The sequence below is a fragment of the Nelusetta ayraudi genome, unplaced genomic scaffold (genome assembly GCF_046127955.1).
Source record: "Nelusetta ayraudi isolate G7.1 ecotype Tasmania unplaced genomic scaffold, CSIRO-AGI_Nayr_v1 ptg000071l, whole genome shotgun sequence".
In the NCBI taxonomy this organism is placed as follows: domain Eukaryota; kingdom Metazoa; phylum Chordata; class Actinopteri; order Tetraodontiformes; family Monacanthidae; genus Nelusetta; species Nelusetta ayraudi.
In genome coordinates, this window is record NW_027466121.1 from 2427180 (window position 1) to 2442074 (window position 14895).

A 14895-nucleotide genomic window follows, 5' to 3' on the forward strand; every position below is an offset into this window, starting at 1 on the left:
TTTTTCTCACACACACACACACACACACACACACGCAGCCCATCTAACTAACCCTCTTGCCTCACTCGGTGCTCCAGGAGCTTTCAGTTAGTCCAAGTGGTGAGCTGAACCTGAAAGGCAACGGTGGTTCATGTAAGATTTATATCTTGTTCACGCCCCTTCACCACATCCCCTCCTTCACCGCCGAGCTGCAAGCCGACTGCGCGGGCTTGCTGCACCCCCTGCTGACCATCCAAGGCTGTTGCCAGGTGAGCTGTCCAAAGTGGCCGATGCTCGGCAGTCTGTCTTAAAAAAAATAACACGTTGAAAGCAGTTCATGTTCAACGTCGTTACTTTAAAATCAACCTGCTAACACTTAATCGATTGCTGTATGGTGAACACAGTGACGCCATTGGCTCTGATTGTTTTATTATTTCTATTATTATTGTTAGGGGGTAAAAGTCCACCTGGCTCAGGATCGTCTGGCCTTCGGCGCCATTGTCCAACGCTGCCACTCCAAGAGGAGACTTGTTATGATCAACACAGGGGATATCGGTGGCAGGTGAGAGTCGCAACCTGCAGCTGTCACAAGCTGCGTTACCATTACAGTTTTTCGCAAAATAAAAGCGATATTTCTAAAATTTCGATATCCAGGTGGCCACCACTTGACATAATTTGCTTGTCATGATCCTCCTTGTGCCACTGAAGTAACTTTGCACCGAAAACATTAAATATTTCAAATTTCTTCCAGACTCTGTGGCCCATTTTGATTGACCTTCCATTGCTGCCATTGTAATTTTCACTCCTTTGTCTTCCTTTCAACTAGATTCCAGTGGAAAACGGGCAGCTTCCCTCCAGAGTTATCTGTCACGCCCACTAAAGGCTACATCTGCCCAGGCATGGAGGTTCCCTTCGAGGTGACCTTTGCCCCCGTGGAGCTGAGTGAAGACATCAGATATGAGAACCTGTCCTGCTTTGTGGAGGGGGCGCCGTCACCTGTCACCCTCACTGTGACGGGCTCCTGCGCTGCAGCCTCCACCAGCAAGGAGGTGAGTCTGTGGCTGTGGCTGAAATCGTCTTAGTGAATGTCGGCAGTCTTTATTAGAAATGTCCGATAATATCGGCCCGATATTGTAAATGTGAATAGGAAAACCCAATAACGACGTGCATGAATAATCATGGCTGCTTGTGGGGGGTGCAGGTTTTGTTTTTGCTCATGTTTAGCAATGGGCTAAGGACTGAGTCTGTCTGCGTCTGTGCACTTTGGTTTCCTTTGCGTGCACTTCCCATTCCATGAGACAAAAAAAACTTTTTGTTGAATATCTCCACCCTTTCTGTCTCCAGGTGGTGAATTTTATATGCCCGGTCCGTGGCTCCCTGACCCAGACCCTGAGCGTGATAAACCCCACCAACCAGCAATGCACCATCAGCCCCGTGATCGAGGGCGAGCAGTGGAGCGCAGCGCCCACCATGCTTTTCGAGCCCCTGCAAAACAAAGCTTACGTCATCACTTACCAGCCGCTGACCATGACGGTGGACGGACATAAGCACCAAGTACACAAATGAACCTTCATTTCATTCAGCATTGTTTACCTGATGACTACGAGGTGACAGATGGATTTCAACTCTCTCTCTCTCTCTCTTTCTCTCTCTCTCTCTCTCTCTCTCTCTCGTCTTTCCACTTCCCTAAGGGATCAATCTTTTTCTCCTTCCCTGATGGGACGGGCATGCTGTATTCCCTGCAGGGAACCACTGAGCCCCCGAAGGCAGAGGACACTGTTGTGCACCAACTGCCAGCCAAGACTCAGCACTCACAGCTGCTGACGGTGCACAACTGGCTATCTGAACAGCAGCGGTAAAACTGACAAAACGGGCGCACGCGCACACACACACACACACACACACAGATGCGTTTGTGTTTACTTAAGAGCAAATGAGGACAAAAATCAATTCTGAGTGTTGTATGCTGATGATTTTAGTCAAGTAATATTTGCTAGAAAACAAGTGTTGGCATTTTTGCTTCACTAAATCAGCCTAATGCAATTACAATGTGCCACTATCTCAGAATTTTTCATTTTAATTTTTCAAGCAATTTAATTTGTATTGCTGTGAGGATCCTCTGACTCTTCACGTATCAGTTGGGTCCTCACAGCTCGGAGGTAAAATTATTTTCCTTTTCCCCCAGCAAAGGTAAATAAATGATCTAAATGCAGATTGACTTGCGTGTGAAATATAATCACATATTAAAAATGCAAACCCCGCTGCAGCATTTTTTTTAATTATTTTTTTTCCCGAGCAGAATCACGAGTGTGTCTGTGTGCTCAGGTTCCACGTGGTGATCGATTTCCTCAAACCCGAGAAGCCAGATCCCACAGTGTCCCTCAAAGGTGTCGAGCATATTGACGTTCCTTCTCTGGCCACCCGAAAGTACAAACTGTCCTTCTACACTTACAAAGAAGGACAGTACCAGACTCGGGTAAGTGAGATCACCCACACGTCAAAGAGGCAAACGTCCGAAGCCACTCCCCCTAGTTTTGCCTCAACGTCCTCCATCGAACCTCTGCTCCCAAGGTGACGTTCCGTAATGTGACCTCGGGCGAGTACATGTTCTACTTGGTCACCTTTGAGGCCACGTCCCCGGGGGTGCTGTCCACCCTAAAGCTGGTGACTGCCGTGCGGCGGGTGGCCTCCGCCTCGGTCTCGGTGGAGAATCCCCTCAGCACGCCCGTCTGCTTCACCACCGAGTGCAAAAGCCCAGACATCAGTGCCCCTCCTCAGACCACTGTTCCAGGACACTCCAAGGTGATGATAGACTCCTTGTTTTATTTAATGTGTTTGTGTAAGGCCAATTTACACAGAGATGGAATTTTTTGAAGCCAACAATTTTCGGAAACGCTCTTGATAAAAAAAACAAAACGCGTTTACGCAAAACCTTCTTCAAAAGGACCCTGCAAACGACTGAAAACGATGTAGTACCTATGCCAGGCCTGGTGTGGCGCCGCAAGTTTACTCGGTCTGTGCAGTTACAGTGAAAACTAGCGATGGCTATAACATTTTTCAAATTTGACACAATAATCAATATTTTTGGGGTTAATATTGCGATATTGATATCGTTATCAGTACACTTTTTGGGTTGTAATTTTTTCAATAAATAAAATGTAAAAAATCACACTTGGCCGATAACATATTTGTTACAAAAAAAAATTATCTTCTTTATCTTCTCAGGGCGTTTTGAATTTTGAGTACCAGCCGCTGCGTGCTGGCGACTTCACGGTGCGACTGAGCCTTTGCAACAACGAACTGGGCTTCTTTCACTTCGAACTGCAACTCCGAGCTCTGCCCCCACCGCGCGAGAAGACCGTCTACTTCACCGCCTACCTGGGCAGCAGCTACACTGCACTGGCTACGTTCATCAACTACTCGCGCATCAAAACTGAATACGCGTGCAGGGTAAGACGACACTCCACAGCAACACTCAACCATTTGCACTTGCACTTGCACTTATTTACAATTTAACCCACATGCAGAGGTGGCAAAAGTATTCACATTGTGTACTTGAGTAGAAATATGGATGCTTGTGTAAAAAAAATACTCTAGTAAAAGAAAAAGTACTGATTGCTTTTACTGGTTACTTTTACTATCGAGCTGAAACAGAGTCTGAAGGAGGTTCTTTAAGTGATGCAACCCCCCACCTCTCTCTCTCTCTTCTCTCTCTCTCTCTCTCTCTCTCTCTCTCTCTCTCTCTCTCTCTCTCTCTCTCTCTCTCCTCCAGATGGACTCCACAGACTTCTTTGTGGACAGGAGCGTGAGCGCTTCCCCAGGGTTTCAAGCGGGCTCGGAAACCAGCGTGGAGGTTGTCTTTGAGCCTCATAAGCTGGGGGAGGTGAAAGGCCAGCTCAACCTCTCCTCGGGATTCGGCGGCGAATACATCTTCCCCTTACACGGCGTCTGCCTGCCGCCGAAAGCCCAGGGCCCGTTCAGCATCAGGTCCGGCCGCCACATCACCATCCCGTTCAAGAACGTCTTCCTGCAGACCACGGCCTTCTCTTTTCAGGTAAGGAGAACAGTATCAACAGTCAACAAGTCATAAATCCTCGGAGAGTCAGACAGAGGTGCGTGTGTGTGCGTGTAACAGAAATCCAGAGCACGATGAAAGTGAGACACAGGGGAGGAAATGATTGACAAGTCAACAATCTGGTGCATTTCCAGGGACAAGACACAATTCTTTGTTTGTTTGTTTTTTAGCAATCTAACCCCACTTTGATTCCTTCCACTCCTAGGTGGACAAACCCTACTTCACCATCAGAGGGGTGGAGCCCATCCCCTCCAAGAAAACCCAAAACATCATGGTGGCCTTTGAGATGCCTTTAGACGGCTCCCAGGGGGCGTGGCTGGGCAAGCTGACCGTCTCCAGCCAGCGCTCTGAGGGTCACAACAAGCCGTGTTCCTGGGTGTTCTACCTGAGGGGCTTCGACCCAAGTTCCAGTTAGACTCTTTATTGCTTCACTTACTTATTTATGTCTTTTTTTTCAACTCCTTTATTATCTTGACCACATTGAGAAGAACAGCCGCGCTATTTACACGCTTATGCTTACTCTACAATACTGCAAGCCCAACAATTTTATTGTAAGAGCTTTGAATATGCATTAATAAAAACTACTTCCACAGACGTGTCATGCACAGAATCCCCACATGAGGGCAGTCGTGTCTAGTTTAGTGTTGTGAGCGCTCGACCGGTAGCACATACAGTCGTACTTGACTTTTGTGCCTTATGTCGAAGAGACTACTCTTTTGTTATCCAGCGAGGCCAGAGGGCGCGGTGTTCCTTCTCCTGACCCAGACAGCCATAAATATTCTTCACTCAGGGTTTTTTAAAAGTGGATTGCAACTGCTAAAGTGTCGCAAAACACGGAATCCATTCTGTTTTCTACGAGTTTCACTCGCTCGAGTTCCATTTACATCTACACACAGTGGCAGAACGCGTTGATTATAAAGGGCACGAGTTAGTAGAAAGCTTCTCAGATGATGAGAGAGGGCTGAGTTAGGGCGACTGGACTTGTTCTTGGGATCTTGAAAGATCTCGAAAGATCACAAGAACAAGTTCACTTGCCCTAACTCAACCCTTCTACCTTCTGGAAGGTCGGACCAATGCCATGCTCCCAAGATGACCTAGATGACTGAGAACCTTCACAGACTTCTCAGATGATGGAATCTTTAGTGTCTTATGAGTTTGTTGGGGAAAAAAACTCACCTGCAGTATCTTCATTGCAGGATGTTGGCAAGTCTAGGTGATGGAAAAACACACAACAAAAATGAAGACATTTGAATTTCCAGCGCAATGCAACTGTATTTTCTTTGCGGATTGTGAATAGCAGGTGATGCTATTCATAATCCAATTTGGTGACGCTACTTTTAACATCGCAGCCAAGTGGAGACACTTGAGTTCCAGTGTGAACATCCACCCTGAAGTCACTATGGAGCGCGTTACTGCGGCTCTCCGTGCATGTGCGTGTGCGGGGTGGGCGGGTGTGTGCTTCCCCCCCGGCCGCCGTGATGTAACGGGAGGTGGGGTCGCTCTCCCTCCCACCCTCGGAGCGCAGCATGAGCGCGCCGCAGCAAAAGGATGTGTGAGCAGGCAGCGCGCTACTGTCGGGACGGAGTCCACAAACTGCTCAACAAAGAACAAGGCAAACTCCGAGCGCAGGAAAGCCGCGAGCAGCCCAAGCCCGTAGCCGGTCAGGACAGCGAGTCCGCGACGGCAGCGCAGTCCGGAAACAGCGGCGCACAGCCCGGCGGTGGAATCGACGGGCTCGTCCGCTGGATCGTCACCAAGATGAGCGACAACAAGAACATCTCCAGCCGGGAGTACGCCTCCAGCAAGGAGGAGGTGGCCGTGGCTCAGGAGCAGTTCTTCGCCCCCGAACCTCGGAGAGGCATCTCGGTCATTTTGGATGTGAGTAAGCTGTTCATCGGGGTTGGGGTGGAGGGGTTTCCCTCGGCACATCCCGCGGTGGGGATGGGGCACGGGGAGGACTGGGAGAGGGCAGTGAGCCAGTGAGAGCGGTGCGCACGGAACCGGTGCAGTGCGCACGTTTTACGCACCGCAATCCGGGCCGATCCGGCGCGCAGGTGGGAGCTCGGAGCTCGGAGCCGACACTTTGCGATGAGGTGTAGCGGGCGAGAGAGTCCGTTTCAGCTCGCAAACGTCGCTGCACACACCCCTACTCCTGTCCGTCGAACCCCGCTGGCTGAAGACAGTTGGCGGGTTTTGTTTTTTTTTTATTTATTTATTTATTTTTTTAAGCAATGCAGTGGGTGCATCTTTATTTTGTGTTTTTGTTTTTGTTTGTTTTGCATTTAAACTTAAGTCACCCAAACTAAAAAAAAAGAAAAAAAATTATACTAAAAAAAAGAAAAGAAAATCTACCAGTAGCTTCTCCTAAATTGGAGATCGTCTTATACCAAAAAGACTTTGGAACTATTTCTGAAAGCTGTCATTATTCTTATTATTACTATTGTAAGAAGGTGCAGCCCCCAGTCTTCCTCTGGGACCGGACCTGCACTGTCGATTTAGGTCAGCTCATCAATACTGCTCCGTTATTTCCCCTCGGTTACCAGCCGATGAAGCGACAAAAAAGATCAACCGAAGGCAGCCGGCTCGGAGTGCAGCCCAGTTGACTGAGATTACAGGCTTGATTTGTTCCAGTTTCAAATGTAGTGCGCATGTCTTAAATAATTCATCCTCGCCCGAGAACGATTCTGAGCAATGTATTTTACATAGAGGACTACCGCTTTTTTTTTTTTTTTTTTTTTTTTTTTACTGCATTTGACTGTTGAATTTTGCAAATTACGATGCATTTATTATGAAAAATGCTTTGCAGCAGCAAAGTGGGAGGTAAACCCAATCATTTTTTTACATCATCGACACCGTTTTCGGTGTGAGATTTATTAAACTCAGGTCATCAACTACTCTTTTTTAAGATCCTGCCTTCTTGTGGGTTGTGAGAGACTCACCCACTGATTGGTTCACATGGACACGGGACGTAATTAGATTCTAAACGAGCTCACCTCCACCTCTATGTCCCTCTGAATAAACTTTAAACTGCCTCAAAAATGTTTTTTTTTAACACGTTCCATGTTTGATCTCAGCTTTGTGTGTCAAAGACGACGCCAAATGATTTGTCTGTGTGTGCTCATGTAAAACGTTTTGGACCAACAGAGTGAGGACCAATCGGCTGCACCTTCATTCCATATTCCTCCACGATATCATTGAGTGTGGAGGGGGTGAAGGCTTAAATTTAGGCTCAACGTATGAATTGACATGAGGTGGAGGTGATGTGGTTCAGGTTAGGGTTCGGTAAAGGTGCGCGTTAGACTGTATTGGAGAACTGAAAATGAATGGAAGCCAATTCAAATCCACAGAAAGTCAGAGAGAGGTGTTCGTGCCTGCGTGTGTGCGTGTGTGTGTGTGTGTGTGTGTGTGTGTGTGTGTGTGTGTGTGTGTGTGTGTGTGTGTAACAGAAATCCGGAGCAGGATGAAAATGAGAGACAGGAGAGGAAATGATTGAACCGAATAGAAAGAGAAGGCACAGATGTAGGGTGGGGGGGATGTTGCATCCATCTCCTAACCTTATTAAAAATGGATGTTTTCTTGGCCCGGCTGCTGGCTAAAGAGAAAGGAGAGGAAGAGGAGGCGGTGGAGGAGGAGGAGGAAGAGGAGGAGGAGGAGATGCATATGCATACGTGTGTGTGTGTGTGTGTGTGTGTGTGTGTGTGTGTGTGTGTGGAGATTGGGAGAGTACAAAGACAGATTGAAACTCTGAAAGAAATGTGCAACGGTGTTCAGATGAAGGGGTGTCTGCGGGATAGAATAAGGCTGGGAAACAGGCTGGCAGGGATGATTTAATGATAAGAATGCAGGCAGGCAGGCAGGCACACGTGCGCGCGCACACACACACACACACACACACACACACAGACACACACAGACTGTAAGAGCCATCTTTTTGAGGACATTACATTGACTTCCATTCTTTCCCTAGTCCTCTAGTGCAGCCTAACTGAAAACCTTTCCCGAACCTTTAACTTGGAGTTTAGTAATAAAGTTTATGTGGCCAAACAATGTCCCGCCACGTGAAAATGGCCTCACGAAATTGGTCGTCAGTGAGTGGTTGGTTCACACACACACACACACACACACACACACACACACACACACACACACACACACACATACAGACTGTAATAGTCTTCCTGAGGACTTAACAGTAGCTGCGTTTCCATTCCCCCTAGAATTGCGCAAAACTAAATATCGCAAAAAAAAAAAAGACTGCGAATGGAAACACGAAAACTTTGAAAAACCTCTCAAATATCGCTGAAAGGTTTTTACGCTGTCATGAGGTGGTTTTTCAGACGTATCGATATAGAGGTTTATGGCAACAGTGTCATGGAAACACCTTTTTCGCCTTTTTCGCATTCACATGTCAGCGGGGTCACGTGACCAGTTCACTTCCAAACGCACAATGTTTTGTACCTCCGTCCTCCTCAAAGTGTGGTCCAACCATTCAATGGAAACACCTGCAAATCCCATTTGTACTTTGTCAAAAATTCTTCGAAACATCGCTTTTATTTATTTATTTTGCGAAAAACTGTAATGGAAACGCAGCTATTGACTTCCTTGGTCCTCTGGTGCAGCCTAGCCGAAAACCTTTCCCTCACCTTTGACTTGGAGTTTCGTAAGAAAGTTTATGTGGCTAAACAATGTCCTTCCGTGTGAAAATGCCCATCACGAAATTGGTCGTGAGTGAGTGGATGGTCCACACAGTACACGGATTACTACACACACACACACACACACACGCACACCGGTTCGTTACCACAACACTTTCCCTTCTCTGCTGTCTCGGCAGCCTCCCGCCGTATCGGCTGTTTTCTGCGGAGATGAGTGCGCCCTGGGGTGCTGCGAGAGAGCTGAACAGTACAGAACAGCTCGTCATTTAGAACGTCATGATTCTCTGCAGTAATGACTTTCGCTGCGGTCCATGCAGATGGCTTCAGCAGTCACCCGCCAGACTACATGATCGTCCTGCTGACGGTCTTCAAAAAGTTTTTGTTCCGCCCGTCCAGATGATTTGGAGCCACATTGGCTGTTGTTTTCCACATCAGTGTTGCTTTGAATTGGATTGCCATTTATCTTCCCCTTTAACCTGTTTTTAATTGCTTTTCTCACACTTGATCAATAAAAATCGTTTGGCCCGCTTAATTACAACTCCCTCTGAACACCGCACGCGCTGGACACTGACAAGCTTCAATGTTATTTTGGCCCCCGATAATCGCATCAGTTTTGTTTGACGGCTGCATTTACTAGATGACAAATATGGATACACTACACTTGTTCAGTGCCATGGTTAGAATCTGAGTGCTTTACATGTTCCCACACTTTCTTTGTGTGTTGCGTGTGGCCTCTAAGCAAGAAATGATTAATGCATGGGAGACACGGCACTGTGCATGCATTTTAAACCCTTGATAAGAATAGTATGGGGGATTTGCATGTGTGTGTATGTGTTTGTGTGTGTGCATGTTTTCTAGGAGGAAATAAAGACCCTACCACCATTTCAATTTATGCTTGTTTCCTCAAAAACAGGGCTCAGCTTATTGCTATGAATGGAGCTTTGCATTAAAGCAAACTAAGGCTTAAAACAGGGGTGGGCAAACTTTTTGACAGGCGGGGCCACAATGGATTCTAAAATTTGACCGAGGGGCCGCAGCAAGAGCAGATGGATGGAGTGTTTTGGTTAATGCACCTCGTTGGAGAAATAAAAATGTTCATGGGATATGGAGAAAAAACGTGTGATTTAATGTCAATGGAAAATGATCCAAAGTTACAACAAAAACGACGGTCTTTGATACTCATGGATGCATTCAGGCACCTGTTACAGTTTACACTGACCAGCCTTTCTTGCTTTCTCTTCACAGATTTTCAGGAGAGCTGACAAGGATGGTGAGTAACTGCGCTCAGCGGCAATGCCTCTGGTCTCCTCAGAGCTGGAGAAAACTTGCGTGGTGTGGTTTTACAACATCGCCTATCAGAGAAATCAGATGCGATGAATAATGTAACACCGAAATATAGATTTAGATGTGGATTTATCATAATTTTTTTCGATGAAGCATGAGTCACCCCTTTAAATGACTATTTCAGGTAGATTGGCAGTGCCTAACGTATATTTATTAGAAAGAAGAATTGGAGCAACATTTAAACCTTTTATATTTGTTCATAGACAATAATGGAAAAACTTCGACTTTTGCACCTTTGTGTTGATTTCACTGGTTTAGTTTTAGTGTTGGCAGCTTCAGTGTCAATTGAAAATGCAAAATTACAACAAAATATGTGTCTGTGAAGCCCCATGGTATTTAGCTCTTTATTGAAATGACTCTTAGCCAAAGTTTCAACTAAATGAATGAACGGGAAAGGTACTGAATCACTTATCCCTGTAGCCTAACCCTAACGCTAACCCTAACCCTCGACTTCAAATGGCCTGAAACATGCTCTAAAACACTTTGCTTAATGCCATATTCAGCTTTACGGTTAGCTAGGCTAATGGCAACTTTAAAGTGTCCGTAGCTGTGGTGGTCTGACTCTGTGTGACCTTGTGATTAAGTGGCCGGGAAACCCAACTTCAGAGCGAGACAATCAAAGTGACAAGGTGTTTCTACAGGATGTGACACGGCAACAAACATCACTGTCATCGGTGTTCCTCACTCGTGAGGTTGCCAGCTGCCACTAGAGGTAGCCAGATGTGAACAAACCTCCTGTGGATGTCAGGGGCTTATTGTCTTTGGCCGTCACAAGGTTGACAGATTTTTTATTTAAGGATTTTTCAAAATAGACAAACTCATTTGCATAATGATGAATAATGGCCCTTTGTTTCAGGCAAAACAGTGGTGACCCAGAGGAGGAAGTCTTAGGGGGAAGCAGAGGTGACTTGAAGAAAAACAAAATTGTATTTTGGATGTGGCTGAGTCATAACAAACACTCCCACACCTTACAGATAGCTGGACCGATAGAATTAAAGCAAAGTCAGTGCAGCAGTGCACTACTGACCTCAATGGAAGTTGAGCTCTGTCACACTGTTCTTCCGCTAAACCCTTATATTCCTACGGGCACATTGCTGCCACCCTGGGGGGGAAAAAAACAGCGCTAGGTATCACGTTATATCAAGAAACTATCACGTGTCTCCATGATAATTTTCACGTTATAACGTGAAACTATCACGTTATCTCTGGATAATATTCACATTATTTTGTGAAAGTTTCACAGGTCAGTAGTCAAAACTTAAACAGCATAAATCAAGATGTTTAACGCGAATTCAGTATGCTTGTTCCTTCAGAAGTGATGGACAAATCTTTTGAACTAATCGTTTATTGTACTGATTCCAGTGACTCAGTACACTGAAAAGAACTGCTTGTACCATTACTAGACCAACCTGTCTGGCGCAGTGGTGGGCCACTGGATGTCTGGTCTGTGACTGTGGAGCAAAACACGGAGCTCTGTTTGCCGTGTGTGCCGCTTCGGCTGCCGCCGACTGTATTTTTAGAACGTTGTGACATAAAGGCAAAGTCTACGTTGCTGTGTTACCGTGCCAGTGAACAGTTTGTTTGTACCCCTCTGGCATGGCATCTGCAGCAAGTTTCACTTCTTGTTGCCCACATTTCTCTCGCTCTCCATGCCTTTGTATCTCCCACCACTTTCCTCTCCCTACTGCCTCCTTTATCCAGTCACAGTGCTGCCTACAAATAAATAAATAAATATAACTAATGAGGAAACAGCATAAAAGCTTTGCTTTCAACGCAACCAGATGGCCCTTTGCGTCGCCAGTGTTTGTGTGCCAGAGTTTGTGCGCCACTGTGAGTCCATGCTAGGGCTTTTTCTTTGTTGCTGTTTCTCGAGCTGCACAGCGTTTTTCTATAAATCTGTACGTCTGCTAATCCTAGTCGGGGGACTGGGCTGTATTTTCAAGACTCGACTTTTCAGGGAGCAACGTGATAGCCCAAATTGGTTCTGGTATCACATGATGACATCCATTGTTTTTATATTAACAGAGAATGACACTGAAGTCTAGCACCAGGGTGCTATTACCGTCCCACTTACGGATGTTAACAATTAATCGATTATCGATTAATTGTCGATTAAAAATTTAATCGATTAAATTAAATTAAATTAAATGAGTCGCAATTAATTGAACATTTTTACATGGGTAGCTAATATCATGATAACAGTGTAGTGGCAGGAAAGAGCAATTCACCTGTAGATACTGTGATGGTCAGAATATACCTAGAACAAGTTACTTTTGAAACGGGACCCATTAGAAGCCAACTTAAAGCCAGAGGATAAATGTTTAGAGTGTTTTTACTTTTCTCTAACGTAAAAATGGGTCACATTGGACCCTCAACATTATTTAAGGGTTAAATAACGCGTTCCTTACACATTTTTCAATATGAAATTTAGGTTCTCAGGAAAATCGCTGCTGCTCAATTAATCGTGAATCGATCGATAAAGTCAATCAACTAACGATTAATGAATTAATCGATAATCTGCATCCCTAGTCCCAATGCTTGTGAACTAAAGGAAAAAAGTTAACAGATAGATTGCACTAATATCACCAACTGTTTTTCACAATGGTTGGTCAAATTAGCCACCTGGCAAGTGACCCTTCACCTCTGAAGCTTAAGGAAGAGAAAAACAAAGACGTGGGCCAGAATCCCAGAGCGCAGAATCCTAATTGATCCATGAAACCGGTTACAGCACTGCTCGTGTACACAGTGGGAGGAGGGCCGAAGTTATCTCCCACACCTCGTCTTGCAAAATGGTAATGACGACACAATCAGTGATGACACCATTTAAGTAAGCGCTTAGGTAGGTGCCAATTCTGTGTTCAAAATCTCAAAATCAAGACGCTTTTTCCTGCCAATCATATGAATTATTTTCTTTATCTCTCGGTGGGGAAATGATACAGCTGGTGTAGAATTGTCGTAGTGTTGAGTTTATTTGCTTTCCTTTTTGTAGGAAGAGCTTTGCTTACAGGGAAGCCTGCCCCCCACCGCCGGGCCAATCCCAACACTCCATTAGTTGTCGGTCTCCACAGCCAAAAACATAATTAGTAACAGTAGGAGGAGCTGGATCCCCAAACAGAACCCCCTTCGTGAGCTGCTGCCTTAATGTGTGCGATTTACGCCGCTTCATTTCCCGACGTTGCTCAGTCATCAGTTGAACCCGTTCCATCACTTGCTCGCCCCCACGTAGACACGCACATCTTGAAACCCCTTTTAGCGCTCGTCAGTGAGCGTGAACGTCCCTCTCAGACGATTTAACCGCAGCGACGGCGCGGCTGACATCATTCCGCTCTTTACAAAACGCCGCCTCGTGAAATGTCACCCTCGTCTTTGCTTCCGCTCCTTAATTGGCGACGGCGCGGATCCACCTCGGTTAAAATGCCACAAAATTGGCGTTCTCATTGCGTGCGGATCTCATCTCAGGGGTGAAGCACCTTTTCTTCCCCCGTCTCTTCAGATGAGCTGCGATTTTGTGCAGTTTTGTAAGTGAATAGGGCCGTCTCTTGGGGGCGTTCAGATATCTCCGTCGCGATTAAAAAAAACAACAACAACTAAACAACAACCCCAAAAAAAAAAAAGAACTCAAGTTTTTTTGAGCTGGCGTTGAGTGAGGGGGCTGCGCACGGCGTGCGAAGAGGCAGCCGCGGCGCGAGGAAGGAGGAGGCGACGCTTCAATCCGAAGACGCGCGCGCTTCATTTGATGTATGGAACACAGGCTGGTAAAGAAAAGAGGCGGCGCAGGCAGGAAGCGCGAGGCTGGAAAAGCTATTTTTATCCTCCCCCTTGCTCCCTCTCTCGGGAGGAGACTGGGGAGCTGTTTTAATGAGTAAGAGAGGGAGAAAGCGCGAGCCTGGAAGGGGGGCAGGGGCGTGGGGGTGGGGGGGGGGAAGAATTGTTCAAAAAGAAAAGGGAAGCGGGAGACGGCAACGTCTGAAAAAGGAGGGGAGGACAGAGGGAGGGAAGGGAGCGCGTAACCGGGGTTTAATTGGCTGAGTCCTGTCTTTACACTCACAGCAGAGATATTAAGCCTACCCCCCACCCACCAGCTAGCTGCTATTCGGTGCCATTCAAGTACGAAGTGTGACGACGTTCCGAGGCACGGTGCGTGTTTGTTTGGCGCGCTGTGCGCAATTTCTTTTTCTCTCCCCCCGCCCGGCCGACTCAAGGCCCTCGTAACGCGGCGGGTAAAGCGTTCCACCAGCTAATAATTCTCCAGACAGTTGCATCATTTAGCAGCGCTTAGTTCACTGTCAGCACTCGGAGCGGCAACTCAAAGGCATCACAGTCTGGTGGGCTGCTGATCTTCCGAACGTTGTCGCACCGGAAGTCAAAGAGGAATGTTCTGAACTATTTTGAGCCTGACTCATTCTGTTCCTTTTTTCTTTACGAAGGCGGATATGATGCACGGAAAATGAAATGCAATGCCAATGTTTATCTCGCTTTATTATTTAAGCTGTGATCTTTTTAAATTAAACATCTCCGATCGTAACGAAGGCTAACGTTTTGGTTTCGCCTATTGCCATGATCCCGATGGTCATATGAGAAGGTAGATTCATCAGTGGCTGTTGTTTTGAGATTGGAGGCAGAGACACAAGCTGCTCAGAGAACAGAATGGAGGTGAACGGTCCAGGTCCCACTCCCTCAAAACTCATCCAACAGCCCATCTGTAGTGCAGCTACTCCCATTATTACAACAATACGTTTGTTGAGAGGAAGCCAGCGTCTGATCCTGGTGGACTCTGTGGTGGATGGTGATGATGATTTCTTCACCGTGGTTTACTTGGGAGTGTTGACAGTTTGCTTTAGG

General features: G+C 46.4%; 2 protein-coding genes across 3 annotated transcripts in view; both read left to right on the plus strand.

Annotated features, from left to right (window-relative positions):
- The window catches only part of hydin (HYDIN axonemal central pair apparatus protein), a 38108-nt gene extending 33460 nt beyond the window's left edge, over positions 1-4648 (plus strand). The window contains exons 83-92 of the mRNA XM_076042730.1: positions 78-248; positions 432-541; positions 806-1028; positions 1324-1533; positions 1671-1834; positions 2305-2455; positions 2551-2781; positions 3205-3429; positions 3752-4033; positions 4260-4648. Of these exons, the coding sequence (XP_075898845.1) occupies positions 78-248; positions 432-541; positions 806-1028; positions 1324-1533; positions 1671-1834; positions 2305-2455; positions 2551-2781; positions 3205-3429; positions 3752-4033; positions 4260-4469 (1977 nt within the window). The 3' untranslated portion in view covers positions 4470-4648. The remainder of the gene's footprint in view (positions 1-77; positions 249-431; positions 542-805; positions 1029-1323; positions 1534-1670; positions 1835-2304; positions 2456-2550; positions 2782-3204; positions 3430-3751; positions 4034-4259) is intronic.
- A 700-nt stretch (positions 4649-5348) lies between these two features.
- necab2 (N-terminal EF-hand calcium binding protein 2) overlaps positions 5349-14895 on the plus strand; it is an 84344-nt gene continuing 74797 nt past the window's right edge. For both annotated transcript variants that reach the window (XM_076042708.1, XM_076042709.1), the window contains exons 1-2: positions 5349-5932; positions 9955-9979. In XM_076042708.1, coding sequence (XP_075898823.1) covers positions 5603-5932; positions 9955-9979 — 355 coding nt within the window. In that variant the 5' untranslated portion in view covers positions 5349-5602. The remainder of the gene's footprint in view (positions 5933-9954; positions 9980-14895) is intronic.